At 56.0% G+C, this 22,828-nt stretch overlaps 1 protein-coding gene across 1 annotated transcript; it reads right to left on the reverse strand.

Moving 5' to 3' along the window:
* Positions 1–1,547: 1,547 nt before the first annotated feature.
* On the reverse strand, positions 1,548–21,064 carry MEOX1 (mesenchyme homeobox 1). Its single transcript, XM_028520948.2, has 3 exons — positions 20,156–21,064; positions 4,663–4,835; positions 1,548–3,561 (listed from the first exon to the last, which is right to left on the reverse strand). The coding sequence occupies exons 1-3, from the start codon at positions 20,616–20,618 to the stop codon at positions 3,439–3,441; spliced, it is 759 nt and encodes a 252-aa protein (XP_028376749.1). The 5' UTR covers positions 20,619–21,064; the 3' UTR covers positions 1,548–3,438.
* Positions 21,065–22,828: the final 1,764 nt, after the last annotated feature.

Genomic DNA, 22,828 nt, shown 5'->3' on the forward strand with positions numbered 1-22,828 from the left:
GCACCGTATGATATTATCGGTGAAATGTTCAAATTAAAACTATAAATTATCGCATCCCTATTATTACCCTACCAGCCACACTTGAGCAGGTGTAACACTCAAGCAGGCGTCACTTCTGCCGGACCCTGTATAAAGGTAACGGGGTTCTGGAGCCCAGGTTCTCGGGGGAACCCGTTTCAGCCACGTTCAGAGGGAAAAGAGCAATGACTGAGACGCTGGATGGCGCTCGCACTTCTCCTTAGACCCACCCAGCGCTTTTGCTCACTTTCTATTGGCTGGAGCAGGTCACATGGACAAGCCGGGAGTCCGTGCGGCAGGGAGGCATGCTCCCTCCCCCCCACTCCCCCACTCCCCCACCCCCCACCCCCAGGGACAGCACCTGCCGATGGTCGATGGCCGTGCAGCCGCACTCCCCTCTGGGACGGGAAGGAAGAGCCCTGGGCCCCATCCCACGCTCCGCCACCACCACTAACCGTCTGTAACGCCCTGGGAGTTGAGTTCTGCCTTAGTCATCACGGCTGTGAGACGGGAACACTGGCAGTGCCTCTTAGAACCGCACCCAGCACAGTGTGCACACGGCATGATGGCGGGTGGCTGGAAGGGAGGAGGGAAGGGAGTTTCAGTTTGGGAAGATGAAGACGTTCCGGAGAGGACAGTGTCCAAGGTTGTACCACGATGTGAAGGGACTTAATGGCCTAGAACTGTCCACGTACAATGGTTCCAGTTGTATGCTGTGCGTGTTTTACCACAACGGAAGGGATGCCGGTGGACGGCAGCATCTGGGGAGAGCCTGCAGAGGGGAGGGCCGTGGGCAGAAAGAGACCTGGGGAGCCGGCGGTGCGGTGAGAAAGGGCTCTGCGTGGGAGACAGAGAAGGAACATTCCGGACAGCCCAGGAAGACCAAGAGAGGTCGACGTCCTCTGAGGCCACTGGACTCCAGTTAGCAGGGAGTGTTAGAGTACCTGAAGGGTCTGTTTTGCTGGGCTTTGGACCTGAACCTCCCCTTTGGCACCTCGATTTTGGTGGCTCTGCTTTCATCTGCCAGCTCCCGATGACGTCATTCCTGGTCTCTGCCTACAGCTGGCCCTGACGGCTTCAAATCCCGGCCAGGTCTCCTCTGGGAGACCCCTCCCTCCCTACCCTCTTCAGCCAGTCCTATTGTGTCGGTTATTGACGCCTCAGTGAAACAAATCTTTCTTGATTAAAAAGTCATAACATAAAGGATATTTTTTCTAGTGTCATTGTTATTACTATTGAGGTATATTGCTTTACCCTGAAAAACAAACCACCAAACTTGTATTTTAAAAATTAGGGATGGCGCCCTGGCCATGTGGCTCGGTGGACTGAAGTGTCGTTCTATGCATCGAAGGGTCGCTGGTTCAACTCCCAGCAGGGCACATGCCCAGGTTGTGGGTTCGATCCCTGGTTGAGGTGCCAGACAACCAATCACCGTTTCTCTCTCACATTGATGTTTCTCTTTCTCCCCCACCCCTCTAAAGTCAATGGAAATATGTCCTCAGGTGAGGAAAAAAAATTAGGTTGGCTAGTTTATGGTCAAGATTCCTTTATTAACAAGAGTTCATCTTTTGTTTACAGAAGTGTGACTGTTTGATTAGCCATAGGGTAGAGGAGCTGAAAGCTAAACTTTTACAAGGAGGGATAAAGACAATGCAGTTGTACATGGGAGAAAGTGTTGTTGTTGTTTGTTTGTTTTTGCAATGGTTACACTCACACCCCCACATTTTAAAGGACCTAAGGGGGGCTCCCTTGTTCTAGACGACTTCTTCCCTTCTTTTGTTGCTCTAGACATTGGCCCACCCCCACGAGAACATCGGAGGGTTACACTCAGAGCTGAGCTCCTGAGCTCTGCACGGAAGAAGGCTTGGGCACTTTGCTTTGTAACTGATTTTACTTCTCCAAGAGTTTTCTTACTAAGTGACTTGACCTTGCACAGTTAACTTGATGCAATCTTAAGAAAATACATGAAGTATGCCTTCGAAAAAATGACGCATGCTCTAACCGGCATCTCATTTGGCAATCACTTCCCACAACAGTCGTCCTTGGGGATGGGGAGGTGGGGTTCTCTCTACAAGTGAGCGATTAAATACACATACAAGAGATGCAAACTCCTGCTGACCTCCCTGTGCGACAGCAGCTGGTGTTGGGGGACAGAGCACTGGGCAGGCAGGGGGTCTCTCCGAGGCTTCGGTTGCCCCAGCCTGTTTGGCCATCGTTCCTGGAGTGTCACCCCAGAGGACGTGGGCAGTCCTCACACATAAACTTAGCAGCGCCTCCCCCGATAACAGCGTCTGTGGAACCCATGGGAGGGGCTCAAATGCATCCCGCGGAGAAAGAGCGACTGTTTTGTTTCGTTTTGTTTTGTTTTCTGCCTCCTTTCGCAGCCAGAGTCTTTTGAAAGCACAGGACGCTGCAGCTGGAGAACCTTCCTCTCCAGGGTTCAGCGTTTCTAGGCCCTCACCCAGCAGCCCAGGAACACAGCGGACACTTTCCAGCCCTCGGCTCAGTGATGTGAGCCTCTGCATGCTTTTTCAACACAGAAACTGTGGCTTTAAAAGGAAGAGCTGCTCCGTGGCTCTGGGCACTGCTCAGCCGTCCCAGCTGTATTCCTGAATTGGTGTTGAAGATGCAGGTGGTGTCCCGAGTCCGTTCTCACCCGCACCCCTCCAACGCCCCCAGCCAAGCCAGTGTGAACGGGACGGGGGCGACAGGACTGCAGACACTCGCGCCAGCCCGTTTTCCTGACGGTCTTCTCCCAGTGCTAATACACTTGCCCACCTGACCGCCAGCAAATTTGGAGACAGGGATGGTTTCTGATTTGCAGCAGCTGAATTTCAGTCCTTGACTCTCCTCACACTGACTTCCCCTGGGGTTTTGGGGTGTGTTTGGGGGACAACTCAGGACCCCCAAACCCTCAGATATACAGCCGGAAAGAAAAGGTGGTCTGGGGTGTGTGTGTGTGTGTGTGTGTCTCAGTCACCCTTTTCTTCAGAAGCATTAGCTTTCAGGAGTCACCAGCTGGTCCCAAGGCTCTTCTCCCTGCAGGCCAGGTGGTGTCCAGACCTGGAGGAGGCCTGGCAGGTGGCAGGAGGTGGGGGCAGCAGCCGAGAGACCCTGAGGAGCAGTGTCCTTGGAGTTGTCCCCCAGGATTCACTCAGGTCCGGTCTGGCTGCTGGAAGATTCCACAAAAACTGTGAGAAGCAAAGGCCCTAGGGAAAGCGCTGCTAAGACAGAGCAATGCTGGACAGAACTTTCTGGAAAACTTCAAGGCTCCCAGGAACGCCGGTCAGCTTCATATCCAAAAGTCACTGCACGATGTGGTGAGGCTGCCCTGGGGTAGGTGGGAGAGGGTGAGGGGACCGGGGTCGGGGGAGCTGGCTGGGGGCCCAGTCCTCAGTCTTTTGTTCTCCGGGGAAAATCTCACTCCGAACCTGGAGAGGCTGCAGAGTCCCCCTCCTCGGGGTCCTGCCCATGAGGGGAGACGGGCTGACCGCCCTTCACGCGCTTCCACTTCATCCTGCGGTTCTGGAACCACACTTTGACCTGGAGAAGGAAACAAAGGGGAGGGGTCACTGCACCCACCGCCCCAGCGGACGCTCAAGCCAGTCGGGGTGCAGCCCCAGGGACCCCACTGCCTGCCCCTCCTCACCCCTCCAAAGGCTCCAGGGACTGAGACCCAAGGGAGGACACACCTATCTGCCCTGAGGTCCAGGTCCGTCTTGTGTCTCCAGATAAAAAGAAAAAACCCCAGACAGACATGAGAACAGGTTCTACAAGTCAGTCTCCGCTGGCCCCGCCCCCTTCCACAGGCCCAGAACAAAGGCCGGCCGGCCTCACCCTTAGGCACATTGACAAAGCACTGCCCAGCTTCTACCGCTCTGGTCTGCACACCGTCTCACCTGAGCTGCAGCATTCCCTGAAGGTAATCAGGGGTTGTGGCCTGTTTTACAGGTGGAGACCCATAGAGCCGGGGAGACATGACCCCAGGGTCACAGGGCTAGCAAGCGGTAAGAAGCGGGATTTGAATCTAAGTCTGCTGATTCTAAATCCAGCACTCCGGCAGAGCGCTGGCAGCCGAGAGCTGCCAGCACATTTTAACGCTATTGTCATCATGCTCCAGTGCGCACTCCGCGTCAGAGCCTGGGCGTGGGCGGGATGCTCTGCGGGAAAGCCCGAAACAAAGGGCCAGGAAGTTCTTCCGCAGCGCGTGCCCAGGAAACGCCGCCTACCGGAATCACCTGGAGGACGGATTAGAAATGCAGATCCCAGGCCTACATGCTTTATTACTGCAAAGTCGCTCTCTGGGGCTCCAAAATCTGCATTTGAAACAAGCACCTAGGGGGTCCCCAGGCACACGCAAGTGGGGGAATCACCAGATCAGGAGCTCCAGTGCTCGCTGCATGTGAGAACGACCTGGGGGACCTTTAAAAACCCTCGTGCCTGCACCCCACCCCTGTCCCATCAAGCCACCCTCCTCAGCCAGGAACATCTTGCCAGGCGATTCTCACATGCAGCCCCAGTTGAGATCCACTGCACCGGGCAGCGAGAGAAGGAAAAGGAGAAGATTCAGGGAGGGAAGGGAGAGGGGGAGAGCCGAGGGAAGGAGTGATGCCCAGAAGAGGAGGATCTCCCGGGGACTCCTACCTGCCTCTCGGAGAGGTCCAGGTTCACGGCGATCTCGTATCTCCGCAGCCGCGTCAGGTAGTTGTGGTGCGCGAACTCCGCCTCCAGCTCGCGCAGCTGCTCCTTGGTGAACGCCGTCCGCTCCTTGCGGGCCTTGCTGGCTCCCTCCGGTTTCCGCCGGTTCTCCTGGTTGTCTGAGGAGAGGGGCCCCAATGGGAAGACGTGAGTCTCAAGGGCCTCGGTTCCCTTCATTCTGTCCTCACGCGGGGGGGGGGGGGGGGGGGGTGGGCAGCCTTTCCCCGTCTCTCTCATATTCAAAGGCTGCTGGGAAAGAACCCACGCCGTCCCTTTACCGTTCCTCCCAGTGTCTTACCCCCCTGAGAACTGGGAGGGTTCTCGGCTCCCAGACTCAGGTGCCAACCTCCCCAACCCTCGCTGCTTTTTTGTATCCCCAAAGTGTAAGAAGCTGCCTTTGGCTCTTTAATGACCTCTGCCATGCAGCTCGCCACCACCAGCATCGCCCCCCCCCCCCCCCCCAACTTGACGTTAGTAGTGGGCAAGATGCTCTAAAACAGAGGCTCTCTGTTCTCCGGGACGTCGGCAGTTCCTGAGAACTGTCGGCTGTGCCAGTCCTGGGGCTCGCTCACCCCATACCAGCTGCATGAGAGACTCTGGGAGCCGGGCCCAGCGATCTGTTCTAACAAGCCCTCCAGGCGATTCGGACTCATGGTCAAGTTTGCACACCACTGCTCTAAGACCTGCCGAAGGGGTGTTTTGGCGGCAGCATCAGCAGGGAGCTGGGGAGACCTGCAGGGTCTCAGACTGTCCCTGGCCCCCCGCCCACCGCATCAGAGCCTGCATTTCAGCAAGATCTCTAGGGGGGCTGTGTGCCAGGGTCAAGAAGTGCTGCTTTAAGATCCCTCCCCCTCTGACACCAGGGGGAGTGCGGAAAGTCCATCTATGAAGGGGGCTCCCAGGTGGCCACAGCAGGGGCTCCGCTGTAACCGCTTCCAGGGAGCAGGGAGCAAGCACAGTGCATGTGCCAGTCCCTCCGTCCTGCCGATTACCCAGCGACAGCCCAGCCGGGTGGCTTCCAGTGTCAGCCCTGTCTCACAGAGCAGAAAGCTGAGCACGGGGCAGTGAAACCAGTGGTCCAAGTTCATGCAAGTGTGATCGGCCAGTGAGTGGATGGTGGGGGCAGGACTCGAACCCAGGCAGCCGACTCACACACTGATCCAGTGAAGTAGATGGAGGAAGGGCTTACAAACTGAAAGCCGTGTACGGATGACAGGCACTGTAAGTCATCTACCTCACGACTAGGGGGGAGACCCCCGCCTCTTCACAGTTGACCGAGAGTGGGTGCCAAAGTGAGGGGAGTCTTTCACTTCCTCGTCCTGGTTTTACAGACTTGGAGGCAGGGCCCACAGTCGGGGGCTTTACTGAAAGCCACCCCCACCGACCCCCCAGCCTGGTTGGGGGGCAGTGGGGGAGATGGTCCGTTTCCAGAGGTGAGTCTACACTCACCGGTGGTGGTGGGTCCGGCAGGGAGGCGGCCCACACCCCTGGGCAAGCAGCCACAAGACTGGCTGGGGTGGGGACAAGAGACCCCTCATGCCAGTTCCCATCTCAGCCCTTCCTTTTCCTGCTTTGTGTTCAGGCCCCTTGCGTGTCAGGTTCTTGATCCTGTCCTCCCCGGCCCTGCCCCCCCCCCCCCTCGGCCGGAGTCCCCAGAGAAGGGTGGGCCTGGCGGCTCCCGGTGCGGGGTGGCATGGTGCTGGTTGAAGCGATTGCCCACTGCACACCCCCGGTGCCCAGTGGAGAAGGGAAGATGAGTGGGTGCCACCGGGGTCCCGGGAACCGGGAAGGAGGGGGGCGGCCGCCCCCGGGGCTCCCCGATGCTCCGATGCCCAAGTGCTGGGGTCGTGGCGCCCCGTACGGTGGGCCTTCTGCGGGGTGCGCAGGGGAGCAGGACAAGGAGCGATCTCTTGCCCTGGGTGACCGCCTGGCGGCCTCTGGCTCTCTGCTGGAGAGGGCCGGCCCAGACCCCTCCGGAAGCGGGAGCGTGGGCCGGAGGGGAAGGACACGCAGCCCCAGCCGGGCCCCCCAGGAGTCCTTGGCCTTGGCCACTGTGGGCCCCGGAGGGCGGCGGTCACTCAGCGCAACGGCCGCTGGAGCACATCCCGGTCCGCTGGCCGGCGGGCAGGAGGCCGGGAAACCCACTCATTTCCCTCCCCCTCCCATCCCAGGGCTCGGTGCTGTCCAGCCCCTCCCTTTAACAGCTGAGGGGGCGTCAAACCCTGGATCTCCTTGCCGGAGCCTCTGAGGAAGTCACTGAACGTCCCTGGGCAGCAGTCACCTCATCGAGAAGTTGGGGAAAATAAAGCGCTACCTGCCAGCCAGGGTTATTGGGAAGGTTGGACGAGCTCATGTGCGGAAAATGCTTTTGAAAATTTAAAGTGCTGGAAAAATATACAGCACAATTCCATTTTATCAAGTGCATGAGACGCCACGGCAGGGGCTGGGTTAGTAACAGCTGGCGGTTCCAGAGGTTTCCGTGTGCTTAGATGAGCTGCGTTAACCCTCCCCACACAACAAGTGGGTGCTATTACTACCCCTCAGCACTGTCACATGGATCTGTGATAATTTGACTAACAGCTCTCTCTCTCTCTTTCCCCAAGGATGTAAGTGCTATTTCTCACTTGCTACCGCACCTGGCACATGGGGGGTACTTGTTAAATATTTGCTAAATTCTTCTCCCTCTACAGAGGAGGAAGCAGCCTCACAGAGGCCCGGGGCCTTGCCCAGTGTGCTGGGCAACTTTCAGGCGGTGGAACTGAGATTCGAACCCAGGCCTGCCTGACTAGAGCTGAGACCATCCATCCATCCTAGGGTCAGGTTCTCCATTTTGCGCCGGGCTGGCCAGGGGCTGGAGCTGTACCACGCCAGCTGGGCTTATCTCCACCTCCAGGGCTCCCAGGGTGGGGGGCTCATCCTGGCTGATGCCCACACCCACTCACCCCTTCTCCCAGGCGGGCTTTTGTTTAATAGGCGCCCTCTGGGGTCCCAGAAAGCAACCCCCTGTCCCACCCACACAGTCCTACATGCAGTCCTCCTGGGAGAGACTCGGGAGGTAGGAAGAGAACCCCCTTTGGTTGGTTTTCACCTGGATGTGTGGGCAGCTGACCACTGTCAACCAAGTCACGCCACACCCTGTCCACTCTCCTCTCCTGCCTCTAGCTCCCCGATCTAGGTGCTAAGGCCTCAGGATGGGGAGGAAGATGACAGAGGACAAAGAGTCGTGAGCTGGGAACTGAGTGCCGGAGCCACTGTGTGGACCTGGGGCAATCCCCGGGGGGTGGGGGAGGGTGGGGGATGCCAGCACACACGGGGAGGACACTTGTCCCTCATCAGCTTCCCAGAGGGGGAAGACCTTCCTTCACTGATAGAAATGACAAAACGCCAGAAGTACGGGAAGCTAGCTATGAAGACTGAAGTGGAGGTTACTGTTCTCTCTGTTCTGCAACTTTTTCATCAAGCTAGAAAAAAACAAAGACAAATTGTGAGCACTCTCATGCCGTTTCTGGCCGTTCAGTCTGCCGGTTCACAGGCACCGTGCACGCACGCGCACACTTCCTCCGGGACGTCTTGAACTTGAGCACACCTTTGCTGGGGAGCCTCCCTCCCTCTCTGAGCCTCAGTTTCCCCATGGAGAGAAGCATGGCGTTGGGCTGGGTCTTCTTCCCCTTGGAGAGCTGGCATCGGAGCCTTTTCCAGAATGCAGCCCTGGCGTCCTCTCCCCTTTGGTTGAGAGCCCTTGTCCTTGAACCCGAGGCCCCTAACAGTTTCAAATATTCTTATCTTGGCCCCTGGTTCTTCCCTTCAGTCAGATCTGTGGTCTTGCCATGTGCTCTGATCCAATCCAAGACTTTCCAAGGTCCTCAGCCCCGGGAGCTTCTCCCTCTGACACGCAGAGCTCACGGCCCCACGCTGAGTGCAGGGGAGCTGTGTTTGCAGAGGGGTCTGTGGACCCCTTGACAAGACTGGGCCTTTCTGGCTTGAAGAAAGAGCTCTCTGACCTTGGGCGAGTCTTGTAAGTTCTCCAAGCGTCCGTTTCCTCACTTGCAGAGCGAGAGCAGCTGCATCCACTGAGATCAGACGGCTGCTGAGTGAGAAGGTGGAATGAGGCAGCCAAGGTGTGTCTAACACCTGGCGCAACTCCTGGCTCAGTGCTGGGCCTCCCAGTGGCACTGGAAGAGGTTCTGCTGGAGATGATGTTGGAAAGACGATTCATGGCGGGGGTCAGAGGCGATGCCCCCCCAGGCACCACACCTCCGGAGCCACGTGGAAGGCCTTTTAAACATTTTCCCTTCTCTACTACTCCTCTGTGTCTCTGCTTAGATCTGTGTCTCTGGCCACCATTGGCCACAATCGTGTCTGCCTTCCAGGAGTCCGTGACTCCAGGCACAGCAACTAAGCATTGATCAGACCCACACATCAGTCCTCTTGGTTCTGCTTCTCCCTCAGGCGCCATGGGTGCCTCTTCCAGGACCGCAGAGGGAGGAGGCTGGCACCCAGCTGGCCGCCACAGCCCCTGCCCAGCCCCCTGCGCGAGCAGGGCCACGACGGAGCAGGCGGCAGCAGTGCCCAGAGAAATGCAAACAGGATGTGTGCGTGATTGCGGTCTCCACACCACCCAAGCGAAATTATTTCATAAATAGCTGTCACTTCTGGCAGGCTTTCCCGAAGTTAACAGACAGCCCTATGGGAGCCACGAGGAAGTTCAGACAGACTCCGGGGACTGTGCCTTTTTGCAGCCCTGTCTCTCTCCCCCCAGCCCTCACAGCCGCTTTACACGCATTTCTCTCCAGGAGATAGGAAGCCAGATGCCATGCACTCAAAGGACGCTCTGCAGTTGACAATGTGTTTCTGTCCCCCAGAGATAAACTTCGTCTGGGTTTCCACAGTCTACGGAATCACAGAATAGTAGGGCTGGGAGGGGACTCCGCGGGAACCTGAGGTTGCTTTTTTATTTTGCAGGGGAGCCGAGAGTAGGTAAGAGGCTTGCTCAGAGACCACAGCAAGTGAGTGGCAGAGCTGGCCCGGGAACTCGCATTTCCTTGGTGGGAAGCTGTCTCCCCACACTAGGTTGCTTCCTTTGTTTCCTCTTGACTATTCTGGGAGGGAGGTAAGGTATCCTACCTCCCAGAATACACAGTATCCATTGAAAAGATGAGGAAATGCAGACCCAGAGACTAAAGGGCTTGCCAACTGCGCACACCCGCCCCCCTTGCCCTGGGACCAGTCCAGGTCTGCGGCCACTGCGTCGCACTGCCCTGGGGAGGCCATGTGCACTGCAGGGCCCACTAGTGCCTGCATCCGGACCCAGGCCTGTCTCCCTGGGGCTCCTCAGGGAGCGGCCCTGGGGGCGTGATGTCAGCAGGTGAGTCCGGGACAAACCCCCTGGAAGCGGTGTCTGGCTTTCTTCCCGGAGCACACCTTTGACGTCCTCGTTAGTTTGATGCTTTCCACTTCAGAGGGAGGAGTCAAAGCCCATCAAGTTAGACAAGACCGGAATGGAGCCAGCCCAAGCCCGGCGGAGTGTGGCTGCTAGCACGTCCCTGGCTTCCTGGGACGGCCTGCCTTTTCAACTGGGCCCCACTGAATGCAGCGTTGGGGCTGCTTCCCTCTCCCATAGGTGCCTGAAGAGACATGGTGGGGATCTTGGCCTCTCTGAGGAGCCCAGCAGTGAGGCTGGGGAATGCAGGGCGTGTTTCCTGGGAGAGAAGCAGATTCTTCTGGAGTGAAAGTGCCCGGTGCTACGGTCGTCTGTGCTGAGGGTCCCGGGTGGGGTGGGCGTGAGGGTGGACGGTGGTGAGGGGGAGTGAAGTGGGTGGGGTGATGAGCTGGGGTGTGGGGACCCGGAAGAGGGGGCAGAGAAGGGGGAGGGAAGGGAGGCAGCGAAAATAAGAGTCGGGGGGCAGCAGCAAGCCGCCCAGACGAGCTGGAGGGAGGCAGGGGGCAGCCCCGGGCTCTGTGGGTGTTTATAAGTTCCAGATGTCGTCCTTAGCTGTCACCAAAGGAAGCGTGGGCTCCAGGCCCCAGGCCCCACCGCTCACACTGCTCCCCCACCACGGTGTTTAAGGAGAACAGGGAAACACATGAAACAGAAAAGGCTAGGGTGGGGGTGGGGGCGGCGTGCTGGCCAGAGGCCAGGGAGGCCTGCTTCGGTGAGCAGACAGGGCCCTGGGGAAAGGGCTAGCTCTGGGGGTCTGCGGGGTCTGCCTCCCAGAAAGAAGGGCTGCTCTGCCTCTGGGAGCGTCCCACCTCCCTGGGTCCAGGTGCCCTGATTTATCCCAGCCACAGAAATAGGTGAGGGGGGTGGGACCCCTGAGCTCCCAGCCTGGCAGGGCGGTGGGCAGGACTGAGGCGGCCCCTTGCATGAGCTTCTCGCGGCCCACAGGCTCTTCGGACCTTACACCTTAGAAACTGGTCCAAGTCCTGCTGCCTTGGTGGAAACTGACTTTCTCCAGAACTTCCAGAACGTGTCTGGGAGGGGCCTGCGCAGGCCCGGGCCCAGGGTCTGTGCTGCTGCGTCTGAGTTCAGACCGTGGCCAAGGCCTGGGGCCCTGCTTTGGGTCTGTCACAGGAGGAGAAGCAGGAGCTCCAGCCAGCAGTCAGGGGGCTCCCAGCAGGAAGGGGGAGTTCCGGTCCCCTCCCGAGCTGGCCACACCGGAGCCCAGGGCTTCTCCCCCACTGGGGGTTCCAGGGTTGCAGCTGGGGTGAGAGGGCTGCAGCCGCCGTGCACCCCCGAAACAGCACGCTGTCCAGCACTGCTGAGCCCCTGGAGCAGGGAGCTGACAGGGGCAGGTGGGCCTGGCTGGGGGCAGGCTGCCACGGCTGCGTTGGGGTTTTGAACATGGACAACCTGGGAGGCAGCCAGGAGGAGGGGAGCCCTTGACGAGAGAAGGGTGCTCCTTCGTAGCTTTGGGGAACATAGGTCAAGGGGTTACAAAGTGCTGGCTGGGGTCTTCACGATCTGTTATCTGATCTGGTCCCATGGCAGCCCTGTGAGGCGCCGTCATCCTCGGAGGAGGAGACAGGGACGCATTGAGGGTCAGGACTTGCCCGAGTCCATACAGCCAGGACGTTGTGGGTCCAGGGCTTGAACAGAGACTGCCCTGTCAGTGCTGCGGCCCAGCCAGGGGCTGAGGGAGGTCGTGAGGTCACCCAGTGCCATACTCAGCGTCACTCTGGTGACCCAGCGGCACTCACTGAAGTCTGTTTATTTTGTCGTCACCTCCTCTCCTCCCTCGTCTGTCAAACAGCCCGCCTCTTCTTTCTTTTTTAGATTTTTACAATTTATTTATTTTTAGAGAGAGGAGAAGGGAGGGAGAAAGAGAGGGAGAGAAACATCAATGTGTGGTTGCATCTCGTGTGCCTACTACTGGGAACCTGGCCTGCAACCCAGGCATGTGCCCTAGACTGGGAATCGAACTGGTGACCCTTTAGTTTGCAGTCCGGCACTCAATTCACTGAGCCACACAAGCCAGGGCGTCCACTTCTTTAAAGACTCATTCCTAAACTGTCTGTACCTTTAAAATCTCTCTCTCTGGGTGTAAGGTAAGGATGTGGGGATCCGCCCCACCTGAGCGGAGAAGCTCTAGTGGCAATGGGACCCGGAGCTGGAGAAGATCTGAGGTCGTGCCCACCTTAAGGCACTGCTCTCACCGAAGGGGTTTTAACGGGAACATTTGTGCCACTGCTGAGAACCCTGTCCTTGTCCCTATACACCCTGTTTATGGGCTGATTGTGTCCCTTCTTTCCCTCAGAATGTGCCTGTATTTGGAGAGCGAGCCTTTAGAGAAGTAAGTGAATTAGAGTGAGCCCTAGTCCAGTCTCGTTGGCATCTGTATAGGAAGGCACCGGGGGTGTCCATGCACAGAGGAAAAGACCTTGCATGAGAACATGGCAGGAAGATGGCCGTTTGCGAGCCAAGGCGAGAAGCCTCCGGAGAAATCCAACCTGCCGACATCTTGATCTTTCCCTTCTGGCCTCCAGCACTGTGAGAACATGTCTGCCTGTCATTTCAGCCACCCTGTCTATGGTGTTTTGTTGTGACAGCCTGAGCAGACTAAGACACCCCCCAACTCCCCACAGCCAGCGCTGGCCACTGGGGAGAGGGAGCAAAGCCACGAGGGTGCGTGGCAAGGCTGATGCCCTCCCCTAGGGGACCTCTCTGTAGTTAGAAAAAGTTTCCATTTCCTATAGCCTGGAGGACACAGCCTCACGTCCATGTGACCTCTGGGCCCTCCCTGCCCAGCTGTGGCAGCCCCCCTAATTGCTCTGCCATGGTGGGTCCCCTGTATTGCACAGCCACAGCAGCTCCATTTGTTTCCCACGGTGGCCCTGGTCCTCGGGACCCCAGTATCCCCTGGGGGATTCCTGCAGAGCCAGCTCAGCCTGCATGTGGCTGTTTATGTGTCTTTCTGACCCCAGCCCTTGCCCTGACCCTGGGCTGGTTTTACGACGGAAGTCTGGCCCTCTGCACACTTTTTCGTGAGCGAGACTGTAAAAGTTCTGATGCATTTTACAGAAGCATATCACACATGGTAGAAACCCTCGTGCCGGGCGGCGGAGCCAAGTTCAGAGAGAAGTAAGAAAATGAATGAACGCGCCCTGGCTGGCGTAGCTCAGTGGATTGAGGGCGGGCTGCGAACCAAAGCATCAGAGGTTCGATTCCCAGTCAGGGCACATGCCTGGGTTGCAGGCCATGGCTCCCAGCAACCGCACATTGATGTTTCTCTCTCTCTCTAGCTTCTCTCTTCCCTTCCCTTTCTAAAAATAATAAATAAAATATTTTAAAAAATGAATGAATGCATGCTAGGCTGCAATAGAGACTATTGACCAGACGTGGAATGGAGCTCTCCCTGTGTGCACATGTCTCCGTAGATGCCAGGGAGACCGCACAGGTGAACCAGAGATCATTCTGACCCTGCAGACACTTCAGTTTTAGGGAGAAGGTCAGCCATGTGCATCTGTAACTCTGGGTACAAGGCCAACTGTGGTTTGATGCTAAGATGGAGGCATAAACAAGGCTTGCTCGGTGTATGTGGGGAGGGAGGTCAGGAAAGCATTCTTGGACACTCAACAAACTAGAAATAGAAGGAAATTATCTCAACATAATAAAGGCCTTATATGAAAATCCTATAGCTGACATCATACTCAATGATGAAAAACTGGAAGCTTTTTTCTCTAAGACCAGGAACAAGACAAGGATGCCCCATGTCACCACATCCATTCAGCATAATATGAGGGGTACTAGCCAGAGCAATGAGGCAAGAAAAATAAATAAAAAGAAGTACAATAATCTCTGTTTACAGATGGCATAATCTTGTATGTGGAAAACCTTACAGATTCCACAAAAAGCCTCTTAGAACTGATAAACCAATTCAGCAAAGTTGCAGGATACAAAATCAACACACACAAAAATCAGTTGCATTTATATACAGTAGCAATTAACAATCTGAAAAGAAAATTAAGAAAATAATTTATGTTTACAATAGCGTCAGATAGAATAAAATACTGAGGAATAAACTTAACCAAGGAGGCAAAAGACTTGTACACTTAAAACAGGAAATCATTGCTGAAAGAAATTAAAGAAGACAAATGAATGGAAAGATATCCTATGCTTATAGATTGGAAGACTTAGTATTGTTAAAAGGGCCCTACAACCCAAAATGATGTATGGATTCAATGCAACTCCTATCAAAAATCCTGTTATTTCTTTTTGCAAAAATGGAAAAAAATCATCCTAAAATTCATATGGAATCTCAAAGGACCTTGAATAGACAAAACAAATGTGAGAAAGTGAGATGGAGGCCTCATAATTCCCAATTTAAAAACATACTGCAGAGCTACAGTCATCAAAACAATACGGTACTGGAATAAAGACAGACACAGACCAATGAAACAGAATAGATGCCCAGAAGCAAACCCTCTCATATGTGGTCAAATGCTCTTCAGCAGAGGTGGCAAGGATCCATGATGGGGAAAGGGCAGTCTGCAACAAATGGTGTTGGGAAAAGTGGATATCCACAGGCAATGGAATGAAGTTAGACCCTTACCTTCCACTGTATTCAAAAATTAACTCAAAATGGATTAAAGACCTACACATAGACCTAAAACTATAAAACTCCTAGGAGAAAACATGGGAGGAAAGCCTCATGACACTGGGTTTGGCAATAGTTCCTGGGATATGACACCGAAAACATAGGCAACAAAACCAAAGATAGACCAATGGGACCATGTCAAACTTAGAAACTTCTGTGCAGCAAAGGGAACGACCAATAGAATGAAAAGGCAACCTGCAGAATGGGAGAAGGTATTTGCAACCCACCTATCTGATAAAGGGTTACTATCTAGGATATATAAAGAACTCCTACAAGTCAACAACAAAAGTCAAACAATCCAACTAAAAACATGTCAGAAAACATCATCAGCGTCACCAATCATCAGGGAAATGCAAATCAAAACCACACTAAGGGACCCCCTCACACCCATTAGGAGAGCCACCAACAGACACCAGCCAACCCCGCCAACCAGGAAAGTAACAAGCATTGGTGAGGATGTGGAGAAATGGGAATTCTTGAGTACTGTCGGTAGAATTGCCACGTGGCACAGTGGCTGTGGAAAAGGGTATGGGGATTTAGCAAAAAATTAAAAATAGAATCACATGATCCAGCAATCCCACTTCTGGGTAAATAGCCAAGAAAATTCAAAAGTAGGGTCTTGAAGACACACTTGCACACCATGCTTATTGCAGAACTATTCATAATAGCCCAGAGGGGACTCAAGTGCCCTTCCACCAGCAGAGGAAGAGACGGATAAAGGAAATGCACCACATACACACAATGAAATATTATTCTGCCTTAAAAAGGAAGGAAATTCTGTTATGATGCTACAACAGAAAGGCACCCCAAGGACATTAGGCTAAGTGAAATAAACCAGCCACAAAAAAAGACATATGCTGCATTGGATACACTTACAGGAGGTATCCAACGTAGTCAAACACTTAGACACAGAGAGGAGAATGCTGGTTGCCAGGCCTGGGGCAAGGGGCAAGGAGGGGGTCGTTCCGTGGGTAGAGTTTCCGTTTCACAAGAGGAGAAAGTTCTGGAGAGTGCTTCCACAGCAAGGCGTGTGGAGTTGGCACTGCTGTACCACGCCCTTAAAAACGTTTGCGATGGCCGATTTTACGTGATGTGTTTTTCACCACGATAAAAAGAAAAAGGAGACTTCCAATACAAGCTGTCCCATGATCAGAATCTCAGGAGAGCGCCTGTGTGGTCCTAAACCGTTTTCTGAAAAATCAGCACAGGTTCTATTGGATTCCACGGTTTGAAACTTCTTCGCCATAGCTTTCACTGAAATGATGCTGTATACAAGTGGCGTCATCAATGAAAAAAAAAAGACAGAATCCTGGAAGGGGGTTGGTTTTCAAGCTGGATGCTGAAATAAGTAGGATGGTGATCGGCCAAAGAGTGGGGGGAGGGAAAGGCGGTCCGCAAATTGGGAGGGGGCGGGAGGGGCGGGGTTGGAGAAAAGGCAGAGTGTGTTTTCGCGGCAAGCACACGGGTGCGGGGCGGGGGGTGGGGGGTGGCGAGGTGGAGGTGAGGCGGTGGCTGGAGAAGGGGAACAGGTGGGAAAAGGGGCCAGTTTGTGGAGGGTTTTAACCTCCGGCGAAATGAGCGTCCACCTGGTCGGGCGGAGGAAGGCGGAGATCAGGGCTGGCGGGGGAGAAACACGGAGGGCCGAGCCTGGGCGGCACGCGTGTTGGCGCTGAGGGGGGAGGGGACAAAGCCCGTCTGGTGTAGGCCGGCCAAGGCAGTCCGTGGGAGCCCAGCTGGCGATGCGGAGCCCAAGCACTGGGGGCTCTCCCCGGTGGGCGATCAGATTCACCTGATCACGCGCGACCTTCCCTTGAACCCCGTCAGAAAATCACCGAGAAATCCCTCATCCCCATAAATTACAGACAAGCACGGTAGCAATGACAGATTGGGGGCAACCAGCAGTGGCCTCGCAGCTGTCCCTGCCGGCAGGGGTCTTTAACACCCTGGGGTGAGATAACATCACACCGGCCTCCCAGATCGGTTTTGTGCTGGTGAACCAGCAGAAGGAAGGTCTCAGGGTGGGGGGCCAGGGCCCCCCACTTTCCCGACCATTTACTTGAGCAAAGGAGCCCCACTTCCAGTGGAAGCAGTTGGGGATGGCAAAAGAGGGAAAGGGGAGAGCAGGGAATATTCCTCTTGAAACAGACCTTCAGGGACCTTCTGTTACTTGAGGTATCAGCCAGCACGGCATGCATTCCCGGGGGGCAGCTCACAATGCGCCCTCACCCCCCGCCCCACCGCCAGGCCCCCCATCCTCCCCAGCAGATCTCTGAGCCCCTCACTGACGACAGTTGCATTCTAGGGTCAACAATGACTGTCAGAGGTTCCCACTGCTGGTACCCCAGACTCAGGAATTTCTGAGAGAGTGTGTTTGGAGGATTCCGTTCTGTGGACCCCATAAACAATAAATGGGGAGATCCGACAGAGGCTGGGTCTGGAAATACGGGCCTCGTGTCACTCACAGAGGCTTTTTCTGGACTTCACGGACCGGGCACAACGTTCGTCACGTGGATCATTGTGTTTAACCTTCGTGGCCACTCCATGTGGAAGGTGCTATTGTTACAGTTTCATTGTATAGCTGGGGAAACTGAGGCTCCCAGAAGTTAAGAAGCTTCCCAAAGTCAGGCCCGCCAAAGTTGCAGTGCGCATGCTGCAACCTGTCTGCTGGACTGGGAAGCTACGGAAAACCCATGTCTGGTCCCTGCAGGTTCACCTGGGGCTGGCTGAGCCGGGGGCCGGGGCAGGTGGGTCAGGGGCTCACATTGAGAGCAAAGTGCAAGAGGCACCTCAAACCTCAGTGACTCAAGAGAGATAATATTTTAACACAATGTTTACAAGATAAACATTAATACAAAAACTCCATGGTGAATAAAATAATCAAGATTTTAAATAAGAAAGAATCTAACCAGTGACTGAGGGTTGGTGGGGTGGGGGTGGGGGTCCTTTGTGGGTTGGTCTCTCGGGAGCAGATTCGTGGAGTGGGTGGTGAGCCCAGCCCGCCCCTTGCCCCTCCAGTTAGATCACAAAGGGGGACTCAGAGCAACCAGCTGGGTAATAAGAATGTCCATGCTGAACGGGGAGCGGGTCTGGAAGCCCAGAGAATGAATGAAAGTCAGCTTGCTCCACTGTGCCTCATGTGACTTCTGCCACTGCCGCTGCTCCTGAGTGGGGGGGGACCTTGAGGGAGAGCCCAGAGCCCCTCGGGGATGGGAAGCTCCCCTGACCCGAGGCTGACCCTCGGGAAACTGCAGGAAATTCAGCTGAGAGTGTCCGTGTCCCCTCGGGGTGGCCAGCGTCTTGGCACACAAGGTTACTTCCTACTGCATGTCATGGGCCCCGGGCCAAAAGGAAAGACGTACAAATGAGCCTTGCTGGAGCACGGAATGAGTTTTCCTAAGCCCGTGCCTTCCCAGTGCCTTGGCTCCCAGTTCCCAGAAAAGTGGCTGCACACAGCCAAGGAAGGTGTGGGCAGAGAGGGTGGCCAGCCGGCGCCACGGAGGGGAGAGCTCTCCGACCAGGCTGGGGGCCAAGTCACCGAGAGCTCCTCGGAGAGGAGGAGCGCGGAGTGCCCCGTTCTCGGCAGACCTCCAGCCCGGGCTAGGAATAGTTCAGGGTTTAAGCGGCTGGAAACTTCCAGGGCCCTTCTGCTGAGCAGCCAGGAGGGGGGCTGTGGTCACTATTATCCATGGTGAGCCCACGGAGGGACTTCTTCAAGCATGTTTCCGAATCTCCGTTTCAAAAGGAGGATCGTGCTTGAAAGCGACTGAAGGGTGTAGGTAGGGTTTGGGGTGTGACATTTGGGGGTTTGAGCTTATTTCTAGGGTGACCAACTGTCCCGGTTTGCCCAGGGCTCGGGGGGGTTCCAGAGATGCTGGACTTTCCATGCTAAAATCAGGAAAGTCCTGGGGGAGTTGAGATGAGGGGACCCCTCTGTCCAGACCCCTTTCTAGCAGCGACCCTGTCAAACTGCGCCCCTGCTTGTCCACACGTGCAGAACCTGCTGATAAGACCTGCTGGGCTCACAGCGCAAACTGGCGAGACCCAGAGGAGCTCATGCAGGTTGCCTGCCGCCCCTCGAAGGTCCCCAACAGCAAGTCCGCTGTCAGGTGGGCATCTGCAGCCTCTCCTCCCCCTCGGTTGGCGCGCTGTTTGCAGGGGCTGGAGCGGGGATGGGCTGAGGCCACCTCACTCACCTCCGCACCCCGGGGCCTGGGCTAGGGCCTGGCAAGAAGAAGGTGCTGGGGAAATCTGCACCACACTGAAAGCGCTTTGAGAAGCAAAGCACAGAATGCATGCAGTCCCTGGCTGGCGGGCACTCTCATTTTCTGCCTGCCCCTGCTTAGCCCCGTGAGCAGGCCCTCTGGAGGTCAGACAGACAGACAGACGTTGCCTCCTGAGTAGTGAGGGCAGGGGGCATGGCCGAGGTGGGGCCAGGGGAGCAGACAATAGGGGAACAGGCAGCGGGAGAAACTGGGGAGGGCCGCGTGGGCGATGAGGACACAACAGGTCCCCACCACAGCGGGGAGATGGGATTTGGCTGGGGTCTTAACAAGAGGGGCAGCCTCATCCTCTCGCCTCTGGGACTCCGGCAGTGAGCTGAGCTGTACCTGCAGTCTGAGCTCCAGTGCTTGCCCTTGGCTGGCTGCCTGCCTCCCTGATTCTCCCCAAAGTCTGGTGATCCCTCTGCAGAGCCTTGTCTGGGGGTCACCCAGACCTCAGCATGCTGAGTGAGCTGCCCTCTCTGGCCTAGGCACAGCCCAGCCAGGCAGGGCGATACCTGGGGGGCTGTCTGCTCCACATGTCAGCACTCCCCCCTCATTCCTTGCCTCCCCCATCCCAGCCCTCGTCCTGCTCCTCTGCCTCTAGGCTCCTGACCCTACTTGACCACCCAGGCTTCTGGCCTTGGCTTCAGCCCTCTGACCTTCTTTCCCAGCCGATGCCCATGGGGGTGAGCAAACCCCGTGGCTCTGGGACCATTCGGAGCCGGCCAGGATATGGCGGGGAGATGCACGGCCCAGAGGCAGCCTGGGTTCAGGGAAACACCTCTCCAGCCCTTGCCGGCCCACGCTGGGCTCCTTCCCACACGTCCTCCAAATCTGTGTGGGTCCTGTTTCATTCTCTCGCTGGCACATCCTTCCTGGGCCCCAGGAGGGCTGGGGACCCATAGACCCATCACCCGGGAACCCTAGAACTCCGAGTAAAAGAAACCCCAAAGGTAACTCCTGCATTTGAATAGGTTAGATAGTATTTTGTTTGCAGTGCAGGGCAGTTAGGCTCAGAGAAGGCAAGAAACCTCCCTAAGGCCACACAGTAAAAGAAGGGTCAGCTGCTCTTCAGCCCCCTACCTGAACTCTCCTTTTTCCGTCTGGTGGACTTCTTCTCCGTGTCGTTGGCAGTGCTCCCAGAGACCTCGTAGTCCTCTCCTGGGCCTCCCGTGGTGTCCACCAGGCCTGGGCTGCTGGCCCCCAACTCCCTGGAGCCCCCGGGTGGGCCTGGGTCGAGCCTGCGCCGGGCCTCCGAGACAGGGAAGTGCCAGTCGGGGGGCTGTGGGAAGGCGGGGTGCTGCTCAGTGAAGACCCGCTCCTCCTGGGGCAGGCTGTGGGGGGTGGCCGCCAGGCAGGAGGCCGAGAAGTCGGGGTACGCCGCCGCCGCCGGGAAGTCTGGTTTCTGGTGGAAGGAGAACGGGGTGGGCGGGTAGTGGGGTAGCCCCGAGGCCCCGCTGCCTTCCGGGTGGGGATTCCGAAGGCAGCCCCACACCGGGGCTGGCGGGTGGGGGCTCCTCATGCAGCTGCTGGCCAGGGGATCCATCTGCCGTCCGCCGCACACGCGCACCTCAGTCTTTCACAGGTCTGATTCGCCCACTGCTTATATTCAAATTGTTCAAAATGCAAAAAAAAAAAAAAAGAAATTAAAGAAGAGGGCAAAATGTTCAACAGAAAGTTCACCCCAGGAACCAAAACAAAAACCAAAACTACAGCCTCTTTTCCAAGTCCACGCACGTGTGGCCGGCTACACGCCTGTGTGCGCGCACACTTATGTCCGGCTTCACTCCTGGCGTCCTGCTCCCCGGCACATCGGCCTGCCTACCGGGGTCCCCTGTGTGTGTGCATGTCGCCGATGGCACTGAACATTGTCCCTGTCCCAGCCCCGACGCACCGGCTGGTGCAGTGCCCGTCCTGCAGCCCGCAGCGAACGCCGGCCAAGGGCTGGACCGGGGCTGCTGTGGAGACACACTTTTAAATGCTGCGGTGGGGAGAGAGTGACACATTTCTGAAGTGAAATGTGAGAGAGGAGAGGGAGGGGTTAACCCGCACCCACACCGTCCCCTCCAACCAAAACCCGAGCAGGCCACGATTAATCATCAGAAACCTTATATGCACATCTAATGGGATTTGCAGATGGAGACTTTTAAAGAAACATTGTCTGTATTTTTTTTTTTAAGGAGAGAGAGCAGCTCACCCATACAACTTCTTTAATGTGCCTTCTGTAACACTGTGAAGTTACTTTTATTGCACTGTTAACGAAATTCCCCAAGTCTTGGATTTGGAAAAAGCCTTAAGTCAGATCCAGAATCTGTCAAGGGCCAGATTCCAGGGAGCGAGCGGAGCAGGGGATAAGTGCAAGAGACAAGGGTGCTGATTGCGTTTGATTTAAAGGTCCTTCTGCTGCTGCTTGCGAAAAGGGAGGTGGATTAAAAGAAATCTTTTTTTTTTTTTTGCAAGTCTCAGCGGCCCACAGGGGTCTGTGGTGTACACAGGTGTACAGAAAGATATCCTCCAGAAAAAAAAAGATTTCTCTCTGCCCAAAGTGACGCTCTTACTTTCTCAGTAACTTAAAAAAAAAATCAGATGCTTCCTTCCGTCCCTTAACCCCCAACTTCATGCCCATTAGGTGCACTCTTCTCCAGAGGGGCTTCAAGGCATTTTTCTCAGTGACAAAGGAGAGGCTCTTACTTAGAGAAGGTCCTTGAAGTGTCTCCAGGCCTCCCCCACCTGCTCCCTGGCCCCCTAACCTTCACCCACCTGCTTCCCCCTCCCCCCTCTGCCTCCCCAGATGCCAAGCTTCCCATGAGGCCTGGGGCACGGGAATAGGAATCAGGGGTAGTTTCATTCCCGAACGGGTTCTCCTTGGCAAATGGTCACGTGGGCGTCATGGCCGGTGCCCGTCGCAGGAGGGCCAATTGCCATTTCACCGGGTCGGTCACCCCCACCCCTTGGCCTGCTGGTCTCTGCGGAGGGTTAATGCAATTTCTCAAAGGGTGGCATTCCAAGACCACGGACCAGAGCTCCTCTCCCATGGAATATTTCCACGGCCCAGAGCAGCAGGGTCGGGGCTGAAGTGGGTGTGGACTATAATAGTGGTGTCTCTGGTGGCTGGTTCCAAAGGAGTGGGGGCGGGGGGGTCTTAGCTCTGTAGCCTGGGGCTACACAGGGTTCTCATGAAACAGGCGTTTCGTCTTTGGCAACGGGCAGCCGGCACCTTGTCAGCCACAGGAGGAGATGGGACCACAGCCTTAAAGCAGGCTCATTTCTCCACTTCATCCAGGACGTAGCTGTTGCATGCACATTTCTCCTCTGAACCTCTCCACCCTCCTATTATGGGTAAAGGGAGAATTATGGTCACATTTTACAAACGAGGAAAGCAAGGCTCAGGCAGGTAGCGTGAGATGCTGCACATCACACAGCTGGGAACTGGCAGAGCCGGGAGCTGCCCCCAGGTGTGTGGAGCAGCTTGGTGCCTGGACTTTGGGCTTACACAGGTGTGGGTTCAAATGCTGGGTCTGCCACTTGCTTGCTGTGTGCCCTGGGACGAGGCGCTTTGCCTCTCTGAGCTTCTGTTTCCTCGGCCGGGATGACAGTCCACCCCCCCACTCACGACGGCTGACATCCATCCACGGGTCTTCACACCTCCCAGCGCTCCCCCCCGGATCCCCACCACAGCCTGCTGAGCCCCGTGCTTTACACATTGTCTCTGTTCTTCAGAGGAGGACTCTGAAGCACAGAGAGACTGTGTAACCA

This window comes from Phyllostomus discolor, chromosome 8, assembly GCF_004126475.2.
Source record: "Phyllostomus discolor isolate MPI-MPIP mPhyDis1 chromosome 8, mPhyDis1.pri.v3, whole genome shotgun sequence".
In the NCBI taxonomy this organism is placed as follows: Eukaryota; Metazoa; Chordata; class Mammalia; order Chiroptera; family Phyllostomidae; genus Phyllostomus; species Phyllostomus discolor.

Bases quoted from the DNA above. Each gene is read 5' to 3' on its own strand.
- MEOX1 (XM_028520948.2), bottom strand. From the start codon at position 20,618: ATGGATCCCCTGGCCAGCAGCTGCATGAGGAGCCCCCACCCGCCAGCC. The intron at 4,836-20,155 runs GTAGGGGGCTGA...CCCTCTCCTCAG, and splicing joins ACGGAAAAAGGAGAGTTCAG to ACAACCAGGAGAACCGGCGG. The intron at 3,562-4,662 runs GTAGGAGTCCCC...TTCCTTCTCCAG, and splicing joins TGGACCTCTCCGAGAGGCAG to GTCAAAGTGTGGTTCCAGAA.